The sequence below is a fragment of the Manacus vitellinus genome, unplaced genomic scaffold (genome assembly GCF_001715985.3).
Source record: "Manacus vitellinus isolate BGI_N305 unplaced genomic scaffold, ASM171598v3 scaffold_34_pilon, whole genome shotgun sequence".
NCBI classification, from domain to species: Eukaryota; Metazoa; Chordata; class Aves; order Passeriformes; family Pipridae; genus Manacus; species Manacus vitellinus.
The window spans coordinates 1,006,209-1,034,098 of NW_021940488.1; the positions used below are offsets into that span (position 1 = coordinate 1,006,209).

Sequence of the window (27,890 nt, forward strand, 5' to 3'; positions counted from 1 at the left end):
TTTTTAAGTTAATGTGAAGGCATGCACATGCAAGAGGGTACTTCCTTGCTAAAAACTTCTTTTTTCTTCTTTTGTCTTCTTTACAGATTCCAGTAAGATTATGGCAGAGTATAGCCACGCACAAAAACAGATGGAATTACAAAATACTAGTTTGGGAAAGGGTTCTGTGGCAAATTCCCTTGAAAATGGTCTCCAGGATATTATGGAAAACCTCAGTACGAAGAAATATTCATCAACTCTCAAATTTAAAACCAACGGGGACTATGCTGGCTCTTATTTAACCCTTTCACAGCCTATGCCAGTTAAACCTAATCCTTCCTCCAGTGTTAAAAATACACACTCTATTAACAAAATTCAAGGAGGCAAGCAGTTCCCCTGTGAAAGCCCATATCTTCCAGATAAAAGCATCTCTGTAAAGCATTTGGGTTCCATATCAGGTGCATCACCATCCCTCAGCGGGTACAATTTAGGAAGGACAGACTTTGATACTCATGCCAGCAGAGAAAATGAAAAATCCCTTGGACACATGGATAAGTTTCACTACTCAAAGTACAGTCAGAAAAATAAATCTTATGACAACATCTACTTCCCAGGGATGCTGGAGACAAAGAAGATCTCAGGCTCTCTTCTGACTATGTGGAATGGAAGCTTGGGGAACGAGCTGGTGCTTTCACCTGCGAGCAATTCGGGGGCAGCCAGCATGCCTTCTAGCCCAAAGCAAGGTAGGAGGATGAATGTTGAAAACAGCCTGGCCCTTCACATGAAGCCAGTTAAGTACAAGGATGTGATGATGGAAACTCTGGGTTCACGGCCTAGGAAATACTCTGGTGGATCTCTAAGTCATATGGGAGCATACAGTCGTTCCCTACCCAGACTTTATAAATCAACAGAAAACCAGCTGGTGCCATTAAGTTTGCCCCCCAGAAGCTCTCTGGGTAATAGTAAAAGGAAAAAACTTGGAGAAAAAGATCTACCTCAGAATGCTTTAGATGCTGATAATTACCTGAATTTTTCTTCTTGCAGCTCAGGGGTTTCACCACATGCAAACTCTATCTCTGGGAGTAATCCCTATGTCAGTTCAACTCTTAGTGTTCCTGCAAGCCCTCGAATTGCTAAAAAAATGCTTTTAGCACCTTCTTCCCCATACTTGCCTGATGATTTTGATAGACTTGGGCTCTCAGGAACAAGTCCGAGTAGTTCTTTCTCCCCAGTGGATTTTGACAGGTCGTTCTCTGTCCGAAGAAACCTTTCCACCAGTTCCATGGAACTTGATGACCCAGATCTGGAAAGTTACAGACAGATGCCAAATTCTCTGCAAACGTCCATGCGAGAGCGGAAGAACAGCATTAGCTCAATTTCAGGAAGAGAAGATCTCATGGACTACCACAGGAGGCAGAGGGAAGAGCGACTTCGGGAGCAGGAGATGGAACGCCTGGTAATTTTTTTTTTTTCCTCTTAGTTTTTCATGACATTTAGCACTTGCAAAATGTCCATCCCAGGTACCTTTCTGATGGCCAGACAGCAAAGCCTAGGCTGCTCTGTTCTGAAATTCAAATGTTGGCTGCTTCAGACACGTCATTTATTATCGCGCTACACGAAGCTAACGCTTAAATAGCTTGCTGCAGTAACAGCTTGGACAGTACTGTTCAGCCATCCTGAAAAAATGTTGGAACCCATGTAAATTGCATTCAGTTATCCTGCGGGCTCTGTTAAAATGTCTGTGTACATAAAACCCATAAATTACACTGCAGGGATCCAGGACTTTTAGTTTTAGATGATGGCACTGTTTTGTGGTAAGTGGGGAAATAAAAGGGATTCTGCTCTAAGCTGCTGAGCCATGTGTGCTGTGGAACTAGGTATACATTGGTGTGGGCTCAACATCCATCAGCAGAGCTTCTTCTGCTTAGTTTTTACTTTTCCTCCTGAGTATTTTCATTAAAATACAGGCCTCCTTGCTTCTCACCCTCCCAAAATGGCAAGTAGCAGAGGGGGACAGGGTTTCTTTCTTTGCCTCTAGTCAATGTAAAGCAGTGCATGCTGCTTCAGTTTGGGATTAAACTTGGTAGTAAAATGTAATTTATGTATTACAGAAACAACTTTTGAGTAGGAAAAGTAGAAAGGTCTTCAGAGCAAACAAAGATCTTTGAAACAGCTTCTTATTGAAACTGTCTCTGGAGGAATACTTAGTAGTTCTTCAAAAAGGTTTTCTAAGTTGTGCCAGGAGTCCCTGACCCTGTTATCATGCATTGATATTTCCTGATTTTATCATCCACATAGAAACAGAGGTCAGTAGATGGACCAGTTGGTATTCCTGAGTCTTAGATTGGAGACATTAACTTTACGTTTTTGTGCTTTAATTCAAATTATGAATTTGAGCAAAATGATGGTAGGATATTCTTAAACCTGTCTAGTTTGCATACAGACACTAAGGCTGCAGGAGAATTCACTTCCTGGGTGGACTGGGGGTGAAAAGCCATGGGGAGGCAGAATGCAGGGGTAGTGGGAATGTGGGAGCAGGGGCTGCCTGTAAAGGGCCACTAGCAATGACCCAGTACCTGTGCAGGGCCACTGTTCCCATCTCGAATCACACAAGTGAGCAGGTTCAGCTAAAGAATTGGAACCCATTCAGATATCTCCCCTGCCCTGTCTCACTGATGTCCTTGATGCAAGTTGGTGAGGAACCTGTTAAACAGGCAGGAACCTTCCTTTTCATCCCTAACCCACTCAGCACTGTAGTTTATGAGGTACACACTGTTGTTTGCAAGATGTGAAAATGTTCATCCTTGCCTGCTCAAAGCCAGGGCTGTGGAGTTGAGGCATGGGTGTGAGAGGGTGGCAGGCATTGCCCCTTTCACGCTCCATGGGTGTCAGGGTGTGTGCACCCCTGCCCTGCTTTGCCCCCCAGAACCTCTGCTGGCTCCCCTCGAAGCTGCAGCTTCTCAGGAGCAGGGACTGGGCTCCCCAGGGAGAGAAGGACCAGCTGTGAGTGGAAACGGCTGGATGGCTTAGGAAAGGTTGTGGGGGAAGCATCAGCAGAAATGGTGGTGGGTTGTTTCTCTCTCTTCTTGCTGCCTTTGTCCTGCTGTTCCTCTGCTCCTTTCAGAAATCTCCTTCCTTCGCCCTAGTCCTGGTATTTTGTGTATACGACGTGGTGATTTCTTCTTTGCTTCTTATCAGAAGGTTTTCCAGACAGTCATGCTGTAAAACCTGAGATAATCAGTCATAAAAGCAACGTATTTGTATTTCAAAGAGAACAGCTTGCCTTTTTTTTTTTTTTTTTTTTTTTTTTAATTTGTGGTGAGGGATGAAAGATACAGGGTTGTTTCACTATTTGGTAATGGTAAAACTATTCTGATTTTATATTTGGATGTAATGGCTACATCCTCTCCCACCCCCCCAATATTTCTTCTCTTGCTGAATAGTACTTCCTTCAAGTCCTGATTCTTTAAAAAGAGAATTTACATAATGTGTTTCCAAGCATGGAAAAAAAATTATGTTTTGTGTGTTGCATATGATTTGAACATGAAGGAGCCTCCTTCTGCTTGAGTTCATCTTATACTCAAGATCCTCCTCAATACCTTTTTTTTCCCCTTGTTAGAGCTATCTGGTAGAAGAGGGGAATATTTGGACAATGCCCTTTTCCAATGGTTTGAGAGTCTGAAAAACACCATGAACAGGTTTTTAGATCTCTGAGAAGTAAAAATATATATTAAAAAGAAATCCACACATTAGCACTTTGTACATTAGGGTCTGTCCTGTTTTCCTGTTTTGGTTTTGTTTTATTTTTGTCCTTCTGTGTGAATCCCTGCCCAAAGGACAGTCAAGGATCTGTCCAAACAGGGACTTGATATATATTCAGCCTGAGCTTCCAAAGAAGAGTTTTGTTTGCCCTTGCCTGTACATGGACAAAGGTTAGACAAAGGTCAGAGATCCATATCTGTTCAGGTCTCTCTTTTTTGAGCGGTGGGGGAAGGTGTGAATAAAAAACCCCAACTAAACAAGCACTCGTGGATATCAAACCTCTGTGCTCTGAGCCTTCAGTGCTGTCTAAAAGTTCAGGTTGAGTAGCTGGTAGGTAAATGGCAGGGGAAATGTAGTCCCTCTGTGCACAATGTCAGACTCTTCCATACTGGGTTTTTGAAGCAAGGAAGACAGAAAAACCATGTAGGACTATTCAGGCAACTCCATCAGAAACATAAACCTTTTTAGAGGACTAGACTGCTCTATGGCTCAGATATGAAGTGGAGAATATTTTTGTTTGCACCGGCACTGCCTCTGTAGCTATGGTGCTTGCACAGGGTGGTTTGGCAGCATTGTGTTTGATAGCTGCTATTTACTTCTGGATTTTTTTGGGTAGTAAAATCTATGCACTTATTGTAATCTGACCTAGTATCTGCCCTTGAGCTCTGCTGTTTACTTTACCTTGTTTTCTTTTTCTTTTCCATATAAATTATTCTATGAGTTTTACTTGTGCTTAGTTTGCTTTTTAAGTGACAGAGGCTCCTCTGGAAGTTTGTGTTTTGAGCTGCTGCTACAGCCTGCATATGAAACCAAACTATCTGCTGTCATTGCCCAAATAAATAAACAGAGAATAAATTTTAGAAAAAAGGTACAAATAGTGAAAATATGCAAGATTTTTTTTAAAAAACCATTATTTTAAAAGTCTGAGTTGTATTTTGTTTCTGTGCACCAAACATAAAAGACATGTATGTACTTGGTAGGATTTGGTGTTTTTCCCTATCACCTTCTCTAGATTTGCTTTCTAGGCTGGGTTCACTCAAGCTAGCTGAAGACTGATGCCATTTATGTTTTGCCAGCCTGTTCCTCTGTGACTTGAAGAGCAGGAGGAACTGGAATTCTCGTGGCTGCCATCCCTCTGGCATTACTGCTGGGGGCTGATGGGCTATGGGAGCAGGTGGGACAGCATGAGGTTGCTCCTGGAGCTGGCACAGGCATCAGGCTGGTGGGTCATGATCTGCTTCTGCTTCCTCTCCTGCTCAACTGATCGGACATTGCATCTTGGTGTAGGGATGCTTATACAAGCTGTATACAAGTAGAAGTGAGAGGAGCTATTGCTGATGATAGCCCAGGAGCCTTATAAACAAGGGAAAAAATTATCACTCTGATCTAATAATATTCAATGCGATTCAATTAGCTATTGATTTTTTTAAATTTTTTTTTTTTTTTATTTAGAGAGGAAATCTCACTCTTTTTTTTCTATCTGAGATGAAAGCCCAATTGTGGTTGCTGCTGGAAATAAAAGGCAGTCTTTCTCTTCGGCCCATGGGGAGGTCAGAGGTGGAACAGCACAGGCAACATAGCTGGGTGGATATTAAAGGCCATCTGTTTTCTTTGATAGCCGCTCATTTGAATAGCACTGAAGCTGAATTTTCTACCGCTGGTTTTTAGGCAGTACAACTTATTTCCTCTAGATGGTGGTAGGTACTTAAAAATTACATGTGCATTAACTGTCTGAGGACTTACTAGGCCAGCTGTCTGTATGGATCTGTAAACATACGCTTGTTAATGAGGTTTTACTGGATGCAGGACTTGTACTGGGAGAGATTTCAGTTTATCAATGCCTGAACAAGCAGTAATAAAATTCACAGAGCTTATTCCATAGTCCACTTTTTCACAGTCAGAAGAGCACTGAATTTCATGAGTTAATTTAGAAGTAGGGAATAACACAGAATATCCCTGTGCCTGGTTTGCATTGGCGGATTACAGTTTAGTAAGATGTGCTCATTGTGAAGGGAAAATGAAATGAAAATATTTCTGTTTTCAACATGGTATTGCTTTAAAATCATGCTTAATAGAGCTTATGTAAATCTCCCATGCAGCTTGTGGAAAACGTCATATACATGTTTTATAAATGTATATCGGTACTGTGTCTTTAAGCATAAAGTACCCAAGCTGTATGTAAAACTGTAAGTGATTAACTCTTACAGGAAGCCCAGCCAATTAGACAAAGGCTACCTTCAAGGTAATTTTTCACACTACTGGTATTTGACAGTCTCTACAGTGTTACAGAATAGCTACTTAACATCAGTTTAGTTTTGTAATTGAAAAAGTGTTGTATAATAGGATAATGCCCCCCCTGCAGAATATAACTAATATTGATGACTCCGTAACTTTTCAGGAACATTCAGTTTCAATTGTGTTGTAAAACATTTCTGGGGGATCTTTAATAAGCCAAAGTGTGGATTACATATGCTTAATTTTTGCAGCTATATTTTATGCAAGCTAACAGTATGGGCCAGGAAGAAATCAACTTCAGGAGACCCATTCTCATTTGCAGAACCTAAATACTGCAGTGCAGCTCTAGTCTTCAGGCTCTTGTCTTCAGCGTGATTTGAAAAGGAGCATCTGCATAGGTACTGTGGGGACAAAAGTTCTGGGCTGAACAACGCTGTTATTTTGGAAGCTGATGGCATTCCCTCAGGAGCCAAATACATGGCTGCAGATATAGGAGCTAATTCTGCAGGAAGTCATCTGCTCAGCTCCTCCCTCTGAGGAGGCTGTCTCTACCCTGTGCCACCGATCTCTTCTGCTTTTACCAGTCTGTTTCTGCTGTGCCTGTACTGGGAAGGTAAGGACGAGGCACACTCAGTCCTTTGCTGTGATCTGGGCTGGTCTTTCCACAAGCTTGCTGTGCAGGTGCCTCTGCTGTCAAAGGCTGCCTGTGAGAGACAGACACGAAATACTGGCGCTTCTTCTGAATTCTGTGCTGTTGGTGGTAACCTCAAAGCCAAAACAGTAACTATAGCAAAACAAGGACTGAAAATGAGAAAATAAATGAGGCTGGAGTGAGAAACTGGTGCAAACTGGAGGGAAGGGGAAGAACAGTTGGCTAACTGTTATAAGTGCCAGGTAAAGTTTAGCTTTGAAATAAGCTCCTGAGAAATGCAGGAAGAAAAGAGAAAGCTTCTCTTGCCTCTTGCCTCTGGGGCGCTGAATGTATTTGTAAGAAAGAAAGTTTGGGGAGTTTCTGCAGTTCTCTTCCCCAGTCTCTCTACCTCTTTCCCCACCATCCTTTTTGACTAGCTGCTTCTCCAAGCTTTTGCTGAGAAGGTAGTTGGTTGTCTGCATCAGCAACAGTAGAAAAGTGCTGTTCTTTGGTAGCTGAATAGAGCAACAGTCACTTCTTCAGGCAAAGGAAACCTGGCTGCATGGACTAGCTGTAATTCATGTTAGTGTTTGCCACAAGGGATAGACTGCACATGTATTTTTAATGAAATGTGAAGTTATTCAGTTGCTAATGGCACTTATCTAAAAAGCTTCTTGCTTGCCACAGCTGATTAACTAAGTCTTGCCTTGATGTCTAGATATAGGATCCCCTCTACGCATTTGTAAAATTCATAAACGTGAATGCAGCAGATGAACAAATCTGGGAATCATCTCTTGGTTACTGTTAAAAAAGTGGGATATTTATCTCTGCTGTTTTGGAAATTTCTTTTAACTGTGTGTCAGGGATGTCTCTTAATGTCATTGTTAATCAATAGCAGAAGAGAGTTATTATCTCCTTATCCCACCCTTCTCCTTCAGTACCTAAATTTGCAGCCAACCATAGGTGATGTGTAGCTTTCTCAAAGCCAGGAGTAGTGAAACTGCTCGGGCAGAAAGCACACAAGACCTGTTACCTCTTTTTGTGGCAGGCGAAGAGAACCACAGAAAATACACAGAGGTGTTTTAGTCTGTTAGAAAGAACATTTTATGGGGAAACACACTGGCAGGCTTATAAGGCTTGATTCAACACTCCTCCCTCCCACCAGAGGAAATTTAAACCCATTCCTTCTTTTGACATACCTTTTTTTTTCCTTTTTTTTACCTTTTTTCTTCCCCTCTGCTGTGTTCAGCATCACAAATAACTTGTTTTGTATTTCTTGTAAAATTGTTGACTGGATTTTCCATTGGCTACTCCTTCTGCACTTCTCTTTGCAGGGGTACTTTCCTAGCTTGCTGCTTCACTGAGAAATTTATTTTGGAAACAGTTAAATGCAGGTGTGCTGGAGCTGGAATGAGTTGACTGAGATGAAATGATGAGAATAGAGCGTATAAAATAACCACAGAGCTTCCTGTCCGTAAGCTTCTCAGCACATGTCAAAATAGAAGTGAGAGATATCAGTATTTCTGTAATGTGTCTGAAAGCTCATCAGGAATTTTTTGAAGACTGACAGAGGTTTTCCTACAATTTTTAAGCTTTTTCTGAGCATCTGAGACTTGGGGGAAAAAGAAATCCCTTTTTTTTCCCGGGCTGTTCAGCAAAGGGCAGGTTTGCAGTGAGAGCCCCTCACCTGAGCACTTCAGCTGGGATGAGCAGGGGCCCCGCTTTGAAATTTGCCATTTCCTATTATTTATTACCAACGGGATGGAGGTTTAACACGGGGTAACCTGATACAGCCTGTTGTTGCAGGGAAGGATGGGACCTCATGTCCTCATGCCATGTTTCCTGTCTATAACCATTATGAGGGGCCCGATGCCGTCACAACAGGGAGAGCTGCATAATTACTGGCAGTCCCAGCCAGCACTTGCTCAGCGCTTTAGGAATTGGGTTGCGTGGCCAAACGACTTAGTAAGAGGGAGGATAGCGGTGTTGGAGGGGTAAGGGAAGAGTCTTAGGGTCTGGCAGTAGTCGCCTGGAGGGAACAAGGCTTTTGAGAGTTATAATTATGTCAGTCATTTGGGGTTGAAGGATGTCTGCAGAATCTGCTGGACTATTTTGTGGAAAATAGAAGCTTGCAATTGCTGCCCCAGGCTCCGTTATTTCAGCGCCTCGTCTCTGCTGGTGCTTCAGGAGGCTTCAGAGGAAACCTGCAGTGGGAACCTGGGAATAAGCTACCCAAAGGCAAAATTTCTCTCTCGCAGCGCTCTCTTGTTTGGGTAGTGCTTGGAAATGGGTGGGTTCAGATGGGTTCTCCAGCTCAGAAACAGAGCTCTTAACTGCGGGTGATGTGGGGTGATGCGAACGTGTGGTGCGTACAACCGGGGAATCTCTTGGTGGCTGTATAAGGAGCTGGGTGCTTGTAAACCAGTGTTAAATTTTCATGCAGTCCAGTGGCTTGCTGTGGGAAAAGGGGTAGGCAATGCATTGCCCCAACTGCTTTGCTTGACCTTTGTAATCACTTGCTGTTGGGCATAGGAAGTGTCAGGGCTGGTCAGAAGTAGCTGCTTTGCAAATCCTGCTTACAAATCTAATGCCAGGTAGAGCTTGGAAAGCAAACATGTCTGTAGTGGTTCCTGGGAAAGGAGGCTGAGGCTGTTGGGTTTTTTGAATTTCTTTTTAAATACTACTAAAAGTAAGAAGGATTTCCTAGAAATCAGAAATGACATCATTAGTGCAGGTATTAATGCCAAGCTTGGAACTCTCACAGTGGTCTTTTTTCCAGCAAAATTTTCAATAGGCTTATGGTAAGCAATTTTTTATTTACTTTTTGGTCAGCAAAGGTAACATGAAATTCCATAAAATCATTACCTCTTAAAAATGAAAGGGTAAAAAAATTTCATCTGAAATAGAAGTTACAGGAAGCTATGCATACAGTAACATAAAACAAATATAGCTTTCTGATAGTTTATAAACAGTATCATAGAGATCTAGAAATCCTATAGGAATTAAATGTTTATAGCAACTTGAAGCACATCAAGTTAAACTGGCACAGCTATTCAGAGTCTCATGTTTGAAATGTTGGTATGAATCCATAGGGAATTTGAATAAACTGTTACATAAAGATTTCCCTCATTCTGTGCATTTAACAGCTGTTGTATTATAGATGTGATGTCTGATTTCTCTCTTAATGCTCCTAAAACTGTGAGTTTCAAAATGTGGACTAATTCTCTCAAAAAAGGGAACCATAGTTAACAAAATGGAAAAAAAATCCAAAAAAGTCAGGAATGAGTGAGTTCATGGAAAATCTGTGCTAGATTTTGCAGCTTGGTAGGAATATAGCGTAAGTGTGAAGTGGAACCCTTAGTGATTTACGCAGTGAGATCACTTGACATGTGTATGTACAAATGGGGTGTGGAGACAACAACCTGAATAAAAAGTACATTTCACAGAAATTAATAGCTACTTAAATATGTCCTAATACTTATTTATCTTTCCAATGTAGAACATTTTAATATTTTTTAAATTATTCTTCCATGTTATCTTTGATTTGTCACTTGCACTGTAATTTATTTATGTATCTATATTTATTATCTCTAAGTGAGACATCGACTTTACATGGACTTTAATCCTTCACTCTGGAAAAAAAACCAACCCAAAACAAACAAACAAAAACTCAACATGAACAAAACAAAAAAAAAACAGCAAAATTTTATTTTTCACTTCATCTTTAGCTCACATGTGACACTGAGTGCTGCTATCTTTTTTTAAACTAGGAACGACAGCGGCTCGAGACAATCCTCAACCTGTGTGCAGAATACTCCAAATCTGACAGCAGTCCTGCTGCAGCTACCACAGTTGCTGATGTTCAAAAAATTAACAAAGAACTCGAAAAACTTCAGCTTTCTGATGAGGATTCAGTGTTCGAAGACTCCCAGATGAACCTGGAAACGAGGTTCAGAAGCCACTTGAAATCCTCTGCAAGCGATTCAGACTTCTCCGAGCTCAGCAACCACAGCCGTGGCACTGCTGCTTACCTTCCCTCCAGGGGGCTGAGAGCTGATGAGCACTTCAGTGAAAGTGGGAAACCTCCACCTTTTCCTGCTCCCAGCTTCCTGAAGGATGCCACTGAGTCATCCTACCTAAGCATCACACCAAAGGTAACACTCTGTAGAAGTAGAGAGTATAAACCAGGTTTTGCTGTTTGAAATCCTCCTCTAGACTGTCCTGGCAGGGACAATGATTAGGCTGGCTTAGGTATGAGAGTTAATCTCAGAACTCATACAGTTTTATAAGCCAGCAAGTGTAGAAAATATAGCCAGCAAAATGTAGCAGCCAGCACATCATTATTTTGTATTTTGTGGAAGCTAGTGGTACTGGAAGTTTGTTTTTTTTTTCAGATGGATGTACAGTTCAGGAGGAGTTTAAGGTTTTTCCAGGAGAAAAGGATTTGCTTGAACAATTATAGCTACTGGAATAAGGAAGGTTTTGGGAACCCTGCTTATAGCATCATTCTGGCTTGTAGGAGGGAAGGGAAGCTCTGCTGTTTTCTTCCAACCTGAGGCTCCTGTCTTCTGTAAGAGGAGCATGTTTTCTCATTGTCAGACCAGAACAGTCACATGGAAGGTTGTTGCCTGAGCTGAATTTACTGTCCTGTCTCCTTTCCCAGGGTTGGACTTGAGCCATTTGTTGGATCAGCTGTTGTCTCTAGGGGCACATGGCAGCAGCCAGCCTCCTGCCCCTCTAACCTAACTCCTGCATTTAATAAGCTGCGCCTCCTTTCCTGTACACTTCACACTGCTGTTTTCATTACTGAAGAGAAATTGTCCTTTAAAAAATGAACTAACAGCATTCCTAACCATTTGCTTGCTAGAGCAGCAGGAGCCTTCCCTGGGCTGGGATAAGAGCCTTTCCTTTCCTTGGGTCAGTTCCTAGGCTCTGCCGTGCCAGAGCAGCAGCACAGCAAGTCCCAGAGACATTATTATGTTAAAAACTGGATTCAAGAGTTAGAATCAAGAGCATAATAAGACCAAGCAAAGCTATAAAAGCAAGTTTCTGTTTAACAAATTCACGCCTTCAAAATACTTTGTTTCTCTTCTCTTTCATGTTATTTACACACTGTATGATCTCCAGCTTGCTTACACGTGAGTTGTATTTAAACCCTGCTTAACTTACAACTTAATAGAAGTATGTGTAGGTAGAAGAAGGAGGAGGTGTGGTAGAAAAACATTTTCTATTCTAAAAGGTTATCTCTCTGGAAATCTGTCTGCTGAGTCTTCTGGTGTGAAATTGTGTTGAACAGAAACGTTCAACACAGTATAGAAATAGAATAGAAAGCTATTATGGCTTTACTTGGTCTTTCCATGTTGAAAAGGTAGTAGGACATTTCAAGTTGCTGTGGTCTTGCATTTCTTTCCCATTTGCTGCTTTCTTCATGCAAGTCAGAGATCCTATTTTAAATCCTTATTAGGAAGCTGAAATCAAAGATGTTTTGTCAGCATTATCTGAACAGGAGACCGGACAAAAAGAGGCTTTCCTGCTAGGATTACTATTGCTAAATCAAGGAATACCATTCATTCATTCATTCATTGTAAAGAGTGTTCTGCTAAGCCCTTTAGAAAAGCAGTAGCAAGCAAGAACTGTGTTAATGAAACACAGTACATTGTTTTAAAATATCGAGCTCAGATTTGTTCAGGATAAAACGGCTGCTCTCAGAATAGCCATTCAGTAGCTGAGCTGAGCCTCTTTTGAGCAAGGTTGTGTGGTCCAGTGGTTACTGTGAAGCCCTGCACGCAGCCCACCTCTAATTCTGACTGGGGACAATGAGCGAGCAGCCTTACCAGAGTAATTGGATCACAAACCCCCGGGATCAGGCAAATGTGAAGAATGCATGATCTGCTTGATCTAGCATTTGCTACTGTAAGATCACAGGTATTTTCTTCATAAAGTGGTTTAATTCTTGGCACAGTTACTGGTAAGTAAATGGCAATGAAAAGAAGAACATTGAGGGTACTGCTTCCTCAGTGCTACCTGGGGGGACAGAACCAACTTCTGTCCTTATTTTATGTAGCCTGCCCATCTTAATGGCTGGTTACAAAAATGTCCTATCCTACCTCCTAGCCTCTCTTATATGAACAGCTGACATAAAAAGCATCTTCATCTATCTGCGTTATTTCTGTAAGGGAAAAATTGGATTTTAACCACCTATATAGCACAGCATGTAAAGTATTTTCAAAGGTTAAGTTTTAGTAATTCCTTTAGAATGAATAGTATTTACTGTTAAGTATAGTATTTAATTCCAATGCCTGGAAGTAAAGTATCATGTTTGTTTCTCTTGTACACCTTCTAAATATAGAAATAGCAATACAGTAGATGGGAAATATGTAATGGGTTCAAAACCAGCAGTACTGTACTTGAAAAATGTATGAAGAGGGGAAGAAGAGACAGTGTTTAACTCTTTTTCTAATGAACCTCTCGTGGCATGCAACTGCAGATACCAGACTGCACCAGTGATGAGCAAAGAAGGCAGGAGCTTGGTCGGCTGGAGGAGGAGCGCATAGTAATACTAAACAACTTGGAAGAACTTGAGCAGAAGATCAAAGATTTAAATGACCAGATGGATGAATCCTCAAGGGAGGTATGAAATGTGTTTTGGTTTTAGATGTCTTACTTGTTACGTATGTCTACATAGCACGAGTCTGATGGGTCCAGTAAGTACATGGGGAACTCACTGATGTATGAAGCCTTCATATTCTGTGATTTTCACCAGGATTAGGCACAGAATCACAGACCTGGCTGTCTCCTGTTATGAAGGTTGTTTTTCCCCAGCTGGGAGATGGATATGATGGTCGGGTTAGCGTTTCCCAGCTGTAACCATTACACTCCTAGGTGGAATTGGAACAATCTTGCTTGTTTAATGGCCACTCAGCTGATCCAAATGCCTTGTGTCACTTGGGAGTTTTATGGTGGTATCTCCTATGACTGTTTAAAGAGACAGGAAGTGAGACAACTTCCTTTCAAGCCTCCTTGGCTTTACGGTGGCAAGGGTGTGTTGACACCCCCTTGACTTCTGGAATCTCTCAGTTGCAAACTAAGCTGGCCAGGCATTTGGGTTTTGCTTGCTCCAGTTATCAGCGACAGGAAAGGAACAGCTGTTCCAGAAGGGTTTCCTGACTGAGCTGGGCACAGAGACAGTACAGTATCATAACAGAAGGGAGCACAGAGAAGAGATAGAAAATAAGTAGTTTGGGGAAAAAAGGATCTTCAAGCTAAAGTTGGTTTGGACTTTATTTTGCAGTATTTTGTGTTTCAGTTTTACTTCTTCTGAGATCTGTGATCTCTTTTTAACTTCTGTGGCAGTAAAACATTTTTCCCCCCTCCCCTCTTTTTAAAATACTTCTCTTGTGAATAACCACCAACTCACTACCCTTCCCCCAGAAAATAATGTGTATCAAGATTTCTTCTGAATCTGGACTGCTTCTGAAAGATGTTTTGTGTTCCTAGTTGGATATGGAATGTGCCCTTTTGGATGGGGAACAGAAATCTGAAACAACAGAGCTGCTGAAAGAGAAGGAAATTTTGGATCATCTAAACAGAAAAATAGCTGAACTGGAGAGAAATGTTATTGGTGAAAAGACAAAGGTAATTCAGTTATCTTAGCTGTGTGCTCTGTTCCCCTTGATCTTCAAAATATATTTATATGATTAACTTTGATGGAAGTTTTTTTATGAAGTATTGTCTATAGGTAAATTTACTTGATAAATATGGAAGAAAAAAATAGTTGCTTCACCATCATTTCCCTTTAACAGTAATGTGTTCCAAGGTATGCTTGACAAGCAAAATATAGTATGCTTAAGTAAAAAGACCTGATCTACCGTAAAGAAATTTTTATTAATAAAAAAAAATATATATAGGGCTTGTACTTGGGTTATCTGTTGTTTAAAAGAACAATACTAGTTGAGCTGTTCCATTGTAGGTTATATAATTTGGAGAACAAAAAAAAAAGAAAAAGAACCCTTTCTCAGCAAAGCAACAGAATGAAAGAAGGCTGCAGGTTTTTTCTATTATTGTATAGAATGATATATAAGACATCTGTCAATTATGTAATTTTAAAGCAATCATTTTTTTTATTTTGTTTGCTGACTGACAGTTTTAGTACTGTAGAATTATTCTCTCTGTGATTAAGTCCCAGGAATTAATTAGTTTTCCTACACAGTCAGATACTTAATTGCTCTCCACTATATAGCAAAACATGTTCCAAAATAGGATAGCACTATAATAGGATTTTAAGTGCAGAAATGGAAAGGGCCTGCAAGATGAAGTTGTCCCCCTCAAGCCTGGGCTGCCAGTTCCCTCCACCAGGCTCTTCACTGGCCTCTCCAGGCATGCAGTTCCCTTCTCCACAGGGGATGTGCCAGGGCCAATAATACTTCAAGGTCAGGAAGTTTTTCCAGGAATTTCAGCCAGTGTTATTTCCTTTTTAAATTTCATCCTCTGCCTCATAACTTAGACCTGTCACTTGTGGAAGTGCTCTAGCTAGTCTCTCTTCTCTTTTAAGCCTTCCAGAAATATCTGGAAGTCTTCTGCATTATTCGCTTTTTCTTAGACAAGCTGCACATTTTTAACACTTTCGCAGTTCCCACTTAATTCTCACCTTACAACTTGCATTGTTTTATTCTGAGCTTTTTGTCTTTGATTTCTACTTGCCCTGTCATGAGCCTGACTGCTATTTTGTGGCTGTGCTCATCAAGCCTGTGGTTGAGAAGGAAAATGTTGCTCCCACTTCTCTGCTCTGTGGGGAGACAATCCAGTTTAAGTTTGAACTTCCCTGCCTGCACTTTTTTTTGTTCGTGTGTACTCCACACAGATCCTTCAGCTTTCAGTGTTACCTGTGGTCATGTTTTAAGTTGCCTATGGGACATGTTTCATTCTTGCTTTTTAGTATAAAGATGAGTTTAAAGTGGGCAGATAGGATCGTGCGAGCAGATACCCTCCAGAAGGATGCTGCTAGAAGTTTTGGTTGGTAAGTGGTAAAAAATAACATGTCCAGAAATTCAAGAGATCTTTTGCCTTTTATATTGCTTCTCTAGTAGCCTCAAAGTTGAATTAAGCTAATGGAAATTACTGTAAAATCTGTAGGTCATTTAAATTTCCTTGCCAGTCATATGATGGAACATTAGTATGTAGCAGTCAGAAAATAAAAGTGCCGAGTCTAGTTTAGATTTTCAGTTGAACTGAAACATGGAAAGCAGCCTAGAAAAAGCATGTTGTTATTTAAAAGGCAAGTTCACTCAAACATTTTTTTCAGTATGAAGCATGGCACTAGTCAGATCAGTTACAAAATATTAGTTGTCTTGTCTTTTGTGTTTCTTTTTGTTTTAAACAAACAAAATAAAAAACCCCAGCTGTGAGTGTGTCCTCTAAACTTAAAGCCACGGCTCAGTTAATACTGAAATATTCTTTGTAGGAATAAAGCATTGCATAAAAGTGAAAGTTTAAAAATAGAAATCGGACATGAGCCTCTGTGAACAGGCAAAATATAAAGTGACAGCTGAAGGGTTCTGGAGAAAGTAGTGTCAGCCAGCAAAGCAGATGGCACTGATCATGTCAACAAATAGAAGTTTGGGCTGGCTTGAAACAGTAGCATTTTTTAAAAGCTTGATTTGTGTGTCTGTGTTAAGGTTGCAGCCCTGCAGATCTGATGCAAGACAGGCAACATCTTGGCTCTGTAGTAGCACAGGATCAGCCCTCCACTCCCCAAAAGGGGCTCAAGTGGAGGCAGTAAGTGGTCCTTTTTGCTGAAATAAATCAAAACTTAGGACTTCCTCAACAGCATTAAGGCTCAAGTTTTGGCCAAGAGTTGCCACTCTGCTGATGGTACTTTTTGTGTTGTTTTTTGCAAGAACGAGTGTCCCAGTGTCCACAGGGTGGTCACAATTCCTATTAGTTGCCTGAATATTTCACCCCTAGTGATACCTGGGGTCTTGGTTTTGGTGGGGCTTCAAGGCAAGAAGCTTTTGGTGTCCCATATTTCAAACAGTGGTTACGTTTTTGTCAGGGTAAGGGAGTGATACCCTAATACACCACATGGTGTTGGTTGTCTGGAGGTGAGAGGGAGAGTTCATTTGACTTGTGAAATGATGGTGAGGCATTAGTCTTGTACATGATGGCACTTGTCCCTGAAGAGACTTGAGCATCTCATGGAATTTGCCACTGATCTTGGCACCTGTTTGACAGGAAACCCCTGCCTGGCTGTGTCTCATCCTTACCCATGCACCTGTTTGAAACCCTTGTGAAATTCTTGAAAAGGTGGGTCACAAACTACAGCCTAATTATTGGGCCATGTTATGTACCTAAAATGGACTACAGGTGGAAGCTCTTGTACTACCTTCTACCTGATTATTGGATTTTTTTTAATGCCTCATGCACAATTCATTTAGGTGAGGACACAAAGTTTTGCCAACTTTTGCACAATTTTAAAGCCACAGTTTCTAGTCCTTGTGAGGTAAAAGAATTGACTGGAAAACATATTTGAAGGCAGATGGCAGGAGAGTTGTGAGTTCGGTTTCGGGCTGTGTTGGTGTGCTCTTTGCTCTGGTACAATGTGTCCCAGCACCTTGCTTGTACATGAGGAACGTATTTTGTGAGCAGGTTTGTATGTTATATATTAAACTGCATCCTGATCTCATTCGAGTCCTGTGCTCAACCCTACTGAACACGTGGCAGGACTAATGGTGAGGAAGAATGAATGAATTGGTGGGAAAGATGATGTAGCACACACCCTGGGTGAGCTGGGACCGTTTCCATTGCCTTCGTGACTATGCCACCACAAAATGTAAGGAGCAAAGAAATTAGTGTTGATTTACTTGGGTTTTAGAAATAAGAGCTATGAGTGGTTGCCATTTTGAAAGGATGGTAAAACCTTTTAGCACTCTTGCAGGACTTGGTGTAGTTGTGGTTGTGGTGCCTCTTTGTCAGGTGTAAGTGCTGTCAGGACTCAGTTGTCATGGCTGGGGTAGTTGCTTCCAGAGCTGCTTGGTATGGCTTGTGCTTTCAGCTATGCTGGAAATCATGCCAGGGTAATGGAGGAAGGTACCACTTTGCCTCCATGGCTGTGCTTCTTGAGCAAAGCTTACAATCTTTCATTCTTTTTTTTTTTTATTTTTTCTTTTTTTAACTACCTTGCACTACATATTTGGGTTTATCCACAGAAGAAGGTGACCAGCTACATCACAGAATCACAGAATATGCTGAGTTGGAAGGGACCCACAAGGATCTAGTCCAACTCTTAGCCCCGCACAGGACCATCCCCAAGAGTCACACCATGTGCCTGAAAGCATTGTCCAAACACTTTGTGAACTCTATCAGGCTTGGTGCTGTTACCACTTCCCTGGGGAGCTTGTTCCAGTGCCCAGTAGGGACATATGGGAATATCAACATTTAAGAATTAATAACAAACTCCACTTACGCAGGGGCAGCCCTGATAAGTCACTACTAACACAGTTTGACAGATACAACTTGAAGTTCTGAGGGAAAGAGCTGTGCTACAGATATTGAGAAAAATACCTTGAGCACAGCCTGTTCTGGAGAGAGCTGAGCTGGACAGACCCAGAAATAAGCAAGCAGGTGAACCAAGCTCCCTTTTCCCTGCCATCCAGGCCCAGCTCCCTGTAGTTACACAGCAGGCATTCATGTTGCTGTACTGTTGGTGTACAATAATGATGGTATTGTTTGCAGTGGAACAGCACCTCAGGCCCATGGTGGAATTTACATTTACAACTTCCTCCCAGTGAATCTTCGCTCGTGAGACTTAGTTCAGGATTGACATTTGTCTGTAAGGGAGCTGAAGAAAATTGCATTTGCCTGCTTGAGTGTTATCCAGTTCTGCAACGTATTTTCTTTTCATACAGTGCTTCCTTAATCTGTGCCATTTTAAAAAATGCAGTCCAGCAGATGTGGAGAAGGATGCTTAATGATCCCCCATGCCTGAGGTCTCCAAGTTAAAGCATGAGGTTAAAAGTAACAGTGTAGCCAGGGAAAGAAAGAAAAGATCAATGAGCATGAATATACTGGAGTACCTGGAAATTAATAATGAATTCAGCAGAAGTGCTGTGGGAGGCAATCATAGCTAAATGGGAGTTTTGGCATAGAGTTTCAAAACAATTATTTATGCAAAAGTTGAGAGTTTTTTAGAGAGAGGGACATTATTCCTGTTCTTCTGGAGGAGCTTTGCCTTACGTCATGGTGCCTTTGGAACTCTTTTATCAACCAGGGTTTCCTGTCTCTCTTCAACAGCAGAAATCAGGAGCAGCTGGCAGCAGATAACTCATCTTTTTTTGGAATACATTTAATTTTGTCCACATGCTTTTGTGGAAATGTTTTTCAGTCATGAACAGAATATCCCAGACATGCCAAAACACTTGAAACTCAACCTCTTTGCTGAATTAGTATTGCAAAGACTTTGAAGAATAGAGTCAAGGAAAGAACATGTTAAATATACTGGTGGTCTATCCTCAGTCCTTTCTCTTCTGAATGCAAAATTCCTGCTGCTGTTATCCTGATGAATCTGACAAATTTATGTCTCCTATATCCTGGTCAGATTCCAGTTCAGCAACATATAAGCAAGTGTTTCATATGGATGAGTTGTCATATCCATAATATTAGCTACCTCCTTAAGACACAATACAGAAGATTAAGGGTTTTGAGGCATACTTGCATCCACTGGATATAACCACATAAGGATATCCTGTAGAGAGAACACTGATAAAGAAAAATATGATTACAAAGACCAAAGGAGAAAAATCTGAATTCACAAGCTTTCTTTTAAAACGGTCATGAGAGAAATAGCAGAGTGGGTTATACTGCTAATGGGAATCCTCCTATTGTCATCTAGATGTTAAAGACTATACAGAATTTGAATTTTCTAACTTGAAATTTTTTTTCTGCTGGTTGGATGATTATTTTCTCTTCTACACTCATGAGTCAGGGATTTTCTTTTGCCTCCCCACCTGTTCATTAGGACAAGACATTACAATGGTCAGAGAATGAGCTTAGAAACTGCAAAAAACTTGAGTTGTCTTAGTAGCAAGTTAATGTGTGCACTTATTGTTTTTTTTTTCTTAAGGCAGAGAGATTGCTTACTCTGGTTTAAAATGCTTTTTAACAGTAGCTTTATGCATGCACCCAAAACAAAAATATTGAGCTCTCTTGTATAGATACCATCACTGAATATAATCAGTTATATAATAAATTAGTTACCATTCATACAGAAAAAGAACTATTGTGAAATACCTTCTTCTGACTTATTATGCTCCTCTTAATACACCTGACATACTCTTTCCTCTTAATGGCTTCTGTCATGAAACCCACAGGGATTTAATGACAAACAGTTAAATTGTTACAAGTTTTATGCTTCTGTCCTGAAAGAGACCTGAAAGAGTAGTCTGAAAATATAGAAGATGAGCACATGCAGTTTGAAAAGGAGGCTCTCTTTTATTCCAACAGTATTTTTTTAAAAACAATTGTATGTGGTCTGGTTTGTATCAGCCACAGTATTGTAAATGCTTTTAATTTGCCAGAGTGCTGGACAAGTTGGTAGACCTCACATTTAACACTTTCCCCAAATATACCACTTGCCCTCTTTCTTCAATTGATAACCACTGAAGAGCAGAGGATTTTTTTTGTTGGTGTTGTTATCTTTGTATCTGCTTTTTTGTTAGAGAGTAGACTATTTTCTTACAAATTCATGGGAAGGGTTAAGCTAATTTCATCAGTGTTCAAGCCAAATTTTCTTGCTTTTCTGCTTATTCTCCATTACTACTGAATAGACAAACCCAGCAGCACCACACCATTTCCAAGTAGAAAGGAATAATTTCTGTAGTCTCCTCTTTCTCTTCCACTTTTAGCTTTTGCAGTAGGTTATTTTGGAGAAGGGGAGGATGTTCTTTTGCAGTGTAAAGAAAAAGGCTTGGCTAGAAGTGAAAGCATGAAGATGAGGTGGAGAAGCTTTTCAAAGAACTGCATGTGCTTCTCCTTATTTCTCAGAAACCCGTGAGAGTTGTGAGACTGATTCTGTAATGAGAGGCAGAGCATGCATATCTGAAGGTTAGTGTAGATTACAAATGTTATCTTAAAAGATGATTTATAGGTGGGTTGGACTGAGAAAGACTGTGGAGTACTTCGGACTGCAGCTTTGAAAGTTAAGAGCCTATTAGATGGGAATACATTCAGGTCTGGGTTTTTTTTCTTCCATTTGTCTTGTAGGTATATTTGCCATTTCTGTATGAAAATGACACGTCTTGATTTTTGGAAGTTTTTTTGTTCATGGAAGTTTTTTTGTGGAGTGATTTGGAAGGTTGTACAGTGAACCAAATTCACTTAGCCATACAATCCATTTCACACTGACATGGTAAAAATGATAGGGGTTCTTATTTTTGGGGTTTGGGTTTGGGTTTTTTTTTTTTTCCCCCAGTTTTTATCTGGGTTCTTGAGAAGCTTTCTGTATTTCATCAAATTTACTCCCATTTTTGCAGAGTTCCTACCAGTTTATGCAAGAAGGTTGGTTCAGAGGGCACATGTGCATGCAGCCACATGTTGCTCTACAGTTTTAGCCAGCCTGCCTGCAGTAGCAGATTGTGATGAATGACAAACTGAAAAGCAGAAGTTCTCTGCAGAAGGGGTGTGGAGATCCACTAGGGCTTTAAAAGTAGCAGCATTGATCAGGCATAGAGCATCTTTAACCACCAGAGACAACACTGAAGCAATTTCTTTTGCTTTCTTTCTGTTGTTCCCATTCATCTAGGGGCTACGTTTGTCTTTAAAACCATCCTTTTATCTCCTCTGTGTCCTCATCATCTCTGAGATGTGTTGGGTATATATTCTTTTTTTTTTTTCCTCTTTCTTTGCCCTAAAATAATTTCTGCCAGATCTAAAGACTGATTTCCTTTTGTGACCCATGTTAATCAGTAATGGTCTGTGTTCATACCACATGTGCTCTTGCTGACATCCCATGTCTGTGCTCTTGGGGGACAGTGTGACATGTCAATTCTTTCTACTGCTGTCCTTCACAATTTTCAGAAATCCTCCAAAAGTGATCCAAGCTGTGCCCCGGTATCATCAAACCCCGAATCAGCCCTGCTCTGTATCCCGGCTGACCCCAAGTCCATTTAACGTGCATCTAGAGGCAGACCATAGGGCAAGTTGGGCAGTAGGCTAAGGCCAGATGTTCTACCTTTTTCCCTGGAAATAGGACTCAAATAGACTGTAGTTAATGTGCTTCTGGCATCAGTGCTGGGGCTGGGAAGCGATTGTCTGCAGAGAAATACTTAACAAGTACAAGCTCATGCGGTTAAATGAGGATGAGCAGCAGGAGCACATGGATTCTGTTCACAGCTCTGCTGCTGGCTGCTCTTGGGCAAAGAGCTCGTGGAGTCAACCACAGGCCTGCCTCAGCTGCATCTTGCACTTGGCTTGCAAACTTATGAATCCTTTCCCTTCTAGAAGAATTTGCCTGGATTCATTTGTGGAAAAGACTGTATGAAAAAATTATAATTATTGATTTATTTATCAGATTACCAATGCACAGCCTGAGACGTCAGCAAACTTAACTCCACAGCTGCAAAACATATAATGCATCTCGTTGCTGAAAGTGATATTTCCTGTTAAGACTGCACATTTTGAAGGGAGCCAGTTTGGTGAGACGCTAGCACTTCCTATGCTATAAATAGACCAGATGAGTATCGCTTTCAATCTCAAAGGAATACATTTCTAATTTCTTGAGGGATGTAACAGTATCTCTGGCAAGATTCTCAGGGAGTTTTATACTTGCTGATGATGTCTCCCTCACGCTCGAGATTTGACTTGCTTGTTAATCAATGAGCACACTTGTTGCAGAGCATAGACATTTAGAGAGCTATTAATGGCTTCAGAGGCACGATACTGCAGCTAAGGTCAGAGAAGTCCTTGCTGCTTTGGATGGTAAGGTGGGTAGAAAAAGAAAGTGTGAAATAATGTGGCAGACCATAGGTTGCATGTTAAATGGTCAACAAGGTTTGTGAGGAGAGAAACTACCAGTTTATCCACAGATTTCCTTCCATGTTGGAAGTAAGGGTGATTCAGCAAGTGGGGCTTCTTGGAGATAGAGGTCTAGAGCTGATCTCTCAGGAGCTGCATGATTCTCCCTCACTGTACAGCTTGCACGTGCTACATCCTTTGTATTTCTGATCCCTGCTGCCACTGTTGTAAGACAGCAACTAGTACAGGAACTCCAGGTAATAGAATATTTGTGCTCAGTTGCTCATTTTCATAAGCTGAAAAAAATATATTTGTGCTCAGCATTTTGTTCATCTGCTTGTATGAACTGAGAAGCTGCATGTGTAAGTGAGCATAAGGGCACTGGGAATCTGGTTGACATTGGTCTTGAATAAAATGTTTCCTGCTGTTGTTTTTAAATACTGGGAAAATTAAATCCCAGCCCCTGTTCCCACTCAGATTTAGAGATAAAATCATAAAGAAAGCAGGCAGCTCATACATATTACTATGCCTCTGCCATGCATAAGGGTTTGAGAACCTTGTCAGGCATAGCAGAGAGTAGGTTTGGGGAAATGCCTTCCCACAGTTTGAAATGGCACGCACTGTATAGTAAAAGACACTCCTTCTCTATGGCATGTGCCATAAGAGTGATGCAGAGTGTCTAATCATATAGCACCTGTTACACCACACATTTGATTTTAGATACTAGTTGGGACTGGAAAGAGGAGAAATGAGTAGATGCTGTGACAGAATTGAACTGTTCTTGGAGTAGCCAGAAGATGCTAAAATTTTGGGGCAGATACTGTCAATTTTTGAGTGTTAGGGAGAGTTAGAGACCATCTGAGAGGAGATGCATTACTACAGAACAACAAATAGGAAAAGAGAACTATACTAGTGTTATCCTACAAGGTATCAGAGAGCCAGGCTTCAGGGACTTAGTTGATTATTTATGCCTGGCATATCAGGCATATTGTTTTTTCCAGTTACTAATTGCTCATTTGAAGAAAATGCATCTGCTGTGTTGGCCAGCGTAGATGCAAGTGAAAGGTGCTAAAAGAATTCTCTGTGCTCTGATTTATTGTTTCCCAAACTTTGGTCCCCAGATAAATAATAGTCTGCAGGGTAGCTTTAAGTGATCTGCAGCCAGTCTTCAGAGCAGCGTTGCACAGTAAATCATGTAGTATTTGATTACAAAGATTAAAAGGCCAAAGGCTTTGGAGGGTGAGAAGTAGTGTGCTGAGTACTGCTGCTTGAGTGGGCCCAGAGGAAAGCTGACCTAGTTGGTGGAGACCAGGGAGGTGAAGCTGTCACCTTTGATCCCCATGAACAGGTTACAGTTCCTGTCTCCTGAAGCAAATTTGCTGGATCACTTTGGTGTTTCTGCTGCAACAGGACTTCATGGCCCAGTTATTTCTTTATAAAGCTCTGTCTTGTTCTGGTTTTTCACTGCTTGCTAAATGTACTTGTCTGTACAGAGCCACACAGGCACGTAATTCATTCTCCTGGGAAGATCCATTTATCCCTCACTGCCAGACTACAGTCATTTTTCATCCATTTTGCTTTCTAAAAGCTACTCTTTCTCTCCTGGCTTTACCAGTTACCTCACTAACATGGCAACTGTTTCCTTATTTTTTTTTTCATTAGGTGAGACAGGCAGTGGGCTTTAAAAGCATCATCCAGGCACGGGTACAAAACACAGTGACAACGGAGAGAATTAATCACTCCACTAAAATGATTTCTGTTTTGTTTTGATCATTTTGCATCCCACCATTGCATTTCAACTAACAAAAGGTTTCTGTCTTTGACCAACATGCTTCAACTGTTCATTAAGGTTTTGCCACGCACTGTCATAATCACTAACAACTGCTTGGGTTTGAAGGTAATTGTGTTTATTTTCTGGTTCATGCTTCAGGAAAAATTAAAACTTGATGCTGAGAGGGAAAAACTAGAGAGGCTTCAGGAGCTTTACTCCGAGCAGAAGACGCAGCTTGATAATTGCCCTGAGTCCATGAGGGAACAGTTACAGCAGCAGCTGAAGAGGGTTAGTAGCAAGTTTCAAGAGTGCACTTTTTTATTTTGTTGATTTTTAATTTTTTTTTCTTTTTTTTTTTTAGTTAAGTGTAACATATTCTCTTTCAAGTATCCAGTGTCTGAACATATTTGCAACTTAGAATTTTTAATAGTCACGAGGGTGGGTTGTTTTGTGGAATGGTTGTAGTAGATGATGTTCATGATGGCAGACAAGTAGAGTGCAAATGGGTGGATTAGAAATCATTTTGTGTTGAATGCTTTTAAAGTTTTGGGCTACTTGCCTGTAATTAGCCCCTTAGGCCTTCTGAGTGATGTGGAAGCTGTTGTGATTTTTAGATGAATGGTGGAGCATCATTCTTTACCTGTGTGAGCAAAGACTGGAATCGGCCAGTAAATGTCTGTCTCAGTGAAGCCATGGGTAACTTCTTTTTTTCAGTATATAACTTAGCTGTTAGCCTGAACTGTATTTGAAAAATTAATTTTGAAGATTTTGCCACTTAGTAAAATAGCTTTGTTTTGTCCTACATTTTCATTTTCAACAGTTACACATTGGTATAAATAAACTTTTCATACTGTCTAATTGCAACTTGATTTTAGTTTGTATAATTTGTAATCAAAAAAAAACTGCAATACTGTTTATGAAGGTACCATTAGTACCTTCTTAGTATTCATTAATGTGAAGTGAGTTATACAGCACATATAGTTAGCTTTAGCAGGGGAGGAAATAATTTTCAAAGCATCAGTATGGCAAGCTCAAGAGGCCATATGAGAGTCAAATCTTTTTTCTGTCTTGATTGTTTGTATCAGAAAAAAGGGCTGTAATAGCACTGATTAAAAAAAAAGGCTTTATAGGAAATACTCTTTGTATGTTGTTTTATTTCCAGAATTCATTTTGTTGGGGGTTTTTTGTTTGGGTTTTTTGTTTGTTGGGGTTTTTTGTTTGTTTTTGGTTTTTGTTTGTTTGTTTCAGAGAACAAAAAGTGAAAAAGTCCAGCTTTGGAAATAACAATGTTAAATTCTCAGTTAGTACAGAAGAAGTTTACTGGTTTTGAGACACTTAAAGATTTCTGTGTTACCTTTAAAAAAAAAAAAGGCAGTGTTATGTAATATCTCATACATATTAAAAGGAAAGCAAGCCTTTCCTCTGCAGTCACATACTTAAAGGTATTAATTTGTGAGAAGCTGCAGTATTGTTGCTATGGGAGGGTAGTAAATCTTTTTTTCACTATTGACCATCAAGTGGCTTCTAGAAATATGTTTGGTTAAATTTTGTTTGTTTGTTTGTTTCTTCCAACTTGTTTTAATAACAATTTCGGATTCGAAAGTGGGACAAAACTTGAAATGTGGCGGTGTAGTTAAGTGTCCAGTTAGTCCTATTGCATATTATTCCAGGCCAGCTGTAGTGGAAGTTAGCACTGGTCAGTGCAGTAGAAGTTATCACTGAGTTAATGCACAGTAGCTCTCTAATGAGGGAATGAAATGACTCTAAGTATTGTACCCAAAATAGAAAGTCTTCTTCCTCCAAAATAAGTCCAGCTCTGGGGCTCCCAACAAAAGAAAGACCTGGACCTGTTGGAGTGAGTCCAGAGAAGGCCACAAAGATGACAAGAGGTCCGGAGCATGTCTCCTATGAAGACAGGCTGAGATCTGGGATTGTTGAGCCTGGAGAAGAGAAGGCTCCAGGGAGACCTTATAGCAGCCTCCCTTAGAGCAGCTGGGCTACAAGAGAGCTGGAGAGGGATCTTTTAGTGATAGGACAAGGGGTAATGGCTTTTAACTGAAAGAGGGAAGGTTTATATTAGATATTGGGAAGAAATTCTTTACCCAGAGGGTGATGAGGCACTGGAACAGGTGGCCCAGAGAAGCTGTGGACTCCTTATCCCTGGATGTGTTCAAGGCCAGGCTGGATGGGACTTTGAGCAACTTGGTGTAGTGGAAGGTGTCCCTGCCCACGGCAGGCAGGTTGGAACCAGATGATCTTTAAGGTCCCTTTCAACCCAAACTATTCTATGAAATACGTGAGTCTGCAGCAGCTTATGTTGTGCTGCTTTTCTACCAACAAAGAAGGTGTGAAGATGAATTCCCTTCAGGGGCTTCAGTAGCTTAATAATTTGTGCCTGGGGGAGTGGGCAGCCAATTTCACTGCAGCAGCTGGCTGCAGGGTGGGTCTGGAGTTTGGACTGGGGTGTGCAGCTGGCAAACTCTTGGCTTTCCTGTGTCCAAAATGCATATACACTCTCCCTCTTGGGCAGGAATGGTATTTTCAATGCTCCCAGTTGTCTTTGGCTATCGGTTGCCTTCCCTGAAGTCTGTTCTTCTGCCTTAGCAATTAATGTGGTATGCAATAGGCTGAATTTATTGACTTTCATGGCCCAAGCAAAGGCCTTCTGTTTGTTTTAGATGCTGAAGATGTCTGACCAATGTGAACAAAGCATTTCTGTATTGTAGGTAACTCCTTTCCTGTAACTTTTAGCCCACACCTTTGCTTTTGATCACTGTCTCCTACAAGTGAAGGGCACATCTTTGGAGAGTAATGGGAAGATGCTGGTATTTCATATAGTAACTTGGATTCTTCAGTTTCTGCATCCTATGTCTTTCCCTGGTACATTGGAAGCTGGGTTTGAATGACTTTTGTAGGGACCTGTCTTCTTATCCCAGTCACAAACCTTTGCCGTAGGTTGAAATTAGAAAAGCAGAAAGTTTGCATTCCTCTAAAATGATAAATTGCTTCTAGGATGTAGGTTTTCTTGTGTAACAAGCTATGCACAACATGCTTTTTTTAGAGAGCCTTAACATTTACTAATGCTGTGATTATTAAAAAAACCTTTTTCTTCAGAACTCTAGAACTTATAAGCAGGAATTCATATTATGAATGCACAGATGTTTCATGATTAGCATTCAGTTCTTGTGCTTCCCTAAGTGGTGTGTTCTTATTTCGTAGAATCACAGAATCAGCTGGGTTGGAAAAGATCTCTGAGATCATCAAGTCCAACCCTTGATCCAACACTGCTGTGGTTACTAGACCAGGGCACTAAGTGCCACATCCAGTCTCATCTTAAAAACCTCCAGGGATGGAGAATGCACCACCTCCTTGGGCAGCCCATTCCAATGTGTGATTACTCTCTCTGTAAAAAATTTCTTCCTAATATCCAACCTAAACCTCCCCTGGCAGAGCTTAAGACCATGCCCTCTTGTCCTACTGCTGGTTGCCTGGGAGAAGAGACCAACC

At 40.9% G+C, this 27,890-nt stretch overlaps 1 protein-coding gene across 7 annotated transcripts in view; it reads left to right on the forward strand.

The window, feature by feature from the left end:
- PHLDB2 (pleckstrin homology like domain family B member 2) overlaps positions 1 to 27,890 on the forward strand; it is a 67,449-nt gene that overhangs the window by 12,590 nt on the left and 26,969 nt on the right. For 3 of the 7 annotated variants that reach the window (XM_018076950.3, XM_018076955.3, XM_018076952.3), the window contains exons 3-7: positions 87 to 1,435; positions 10,378 to 10,761; positions 13,095 to 13,238; positions 14,105 to 14,242; positions 24,543 to 24,671. In XM_018076950.3, coding sequence (XP_017932439.1) covers positions 87 to 1,435; positions 10,378 to 10,761; positions 13,095 to 13,238; positions 14,105 to 14,242; positions 24,543 to 24,671 — 2,144 coding nt within the window. The remainder of the gene's footprint in view (positions 1 to 86; positions 1,436 to 10,377; positions 10,762 to 13,094; positions 13,239 to 14,104; positions 14,243 to 24,542; positions 24,672 to 27,890) is intronic. The other 4 variants (XM_018076951.3, XM_018076954.3, XM_018076956.3 and 1 more) reach the window with 3 other exon arrangements.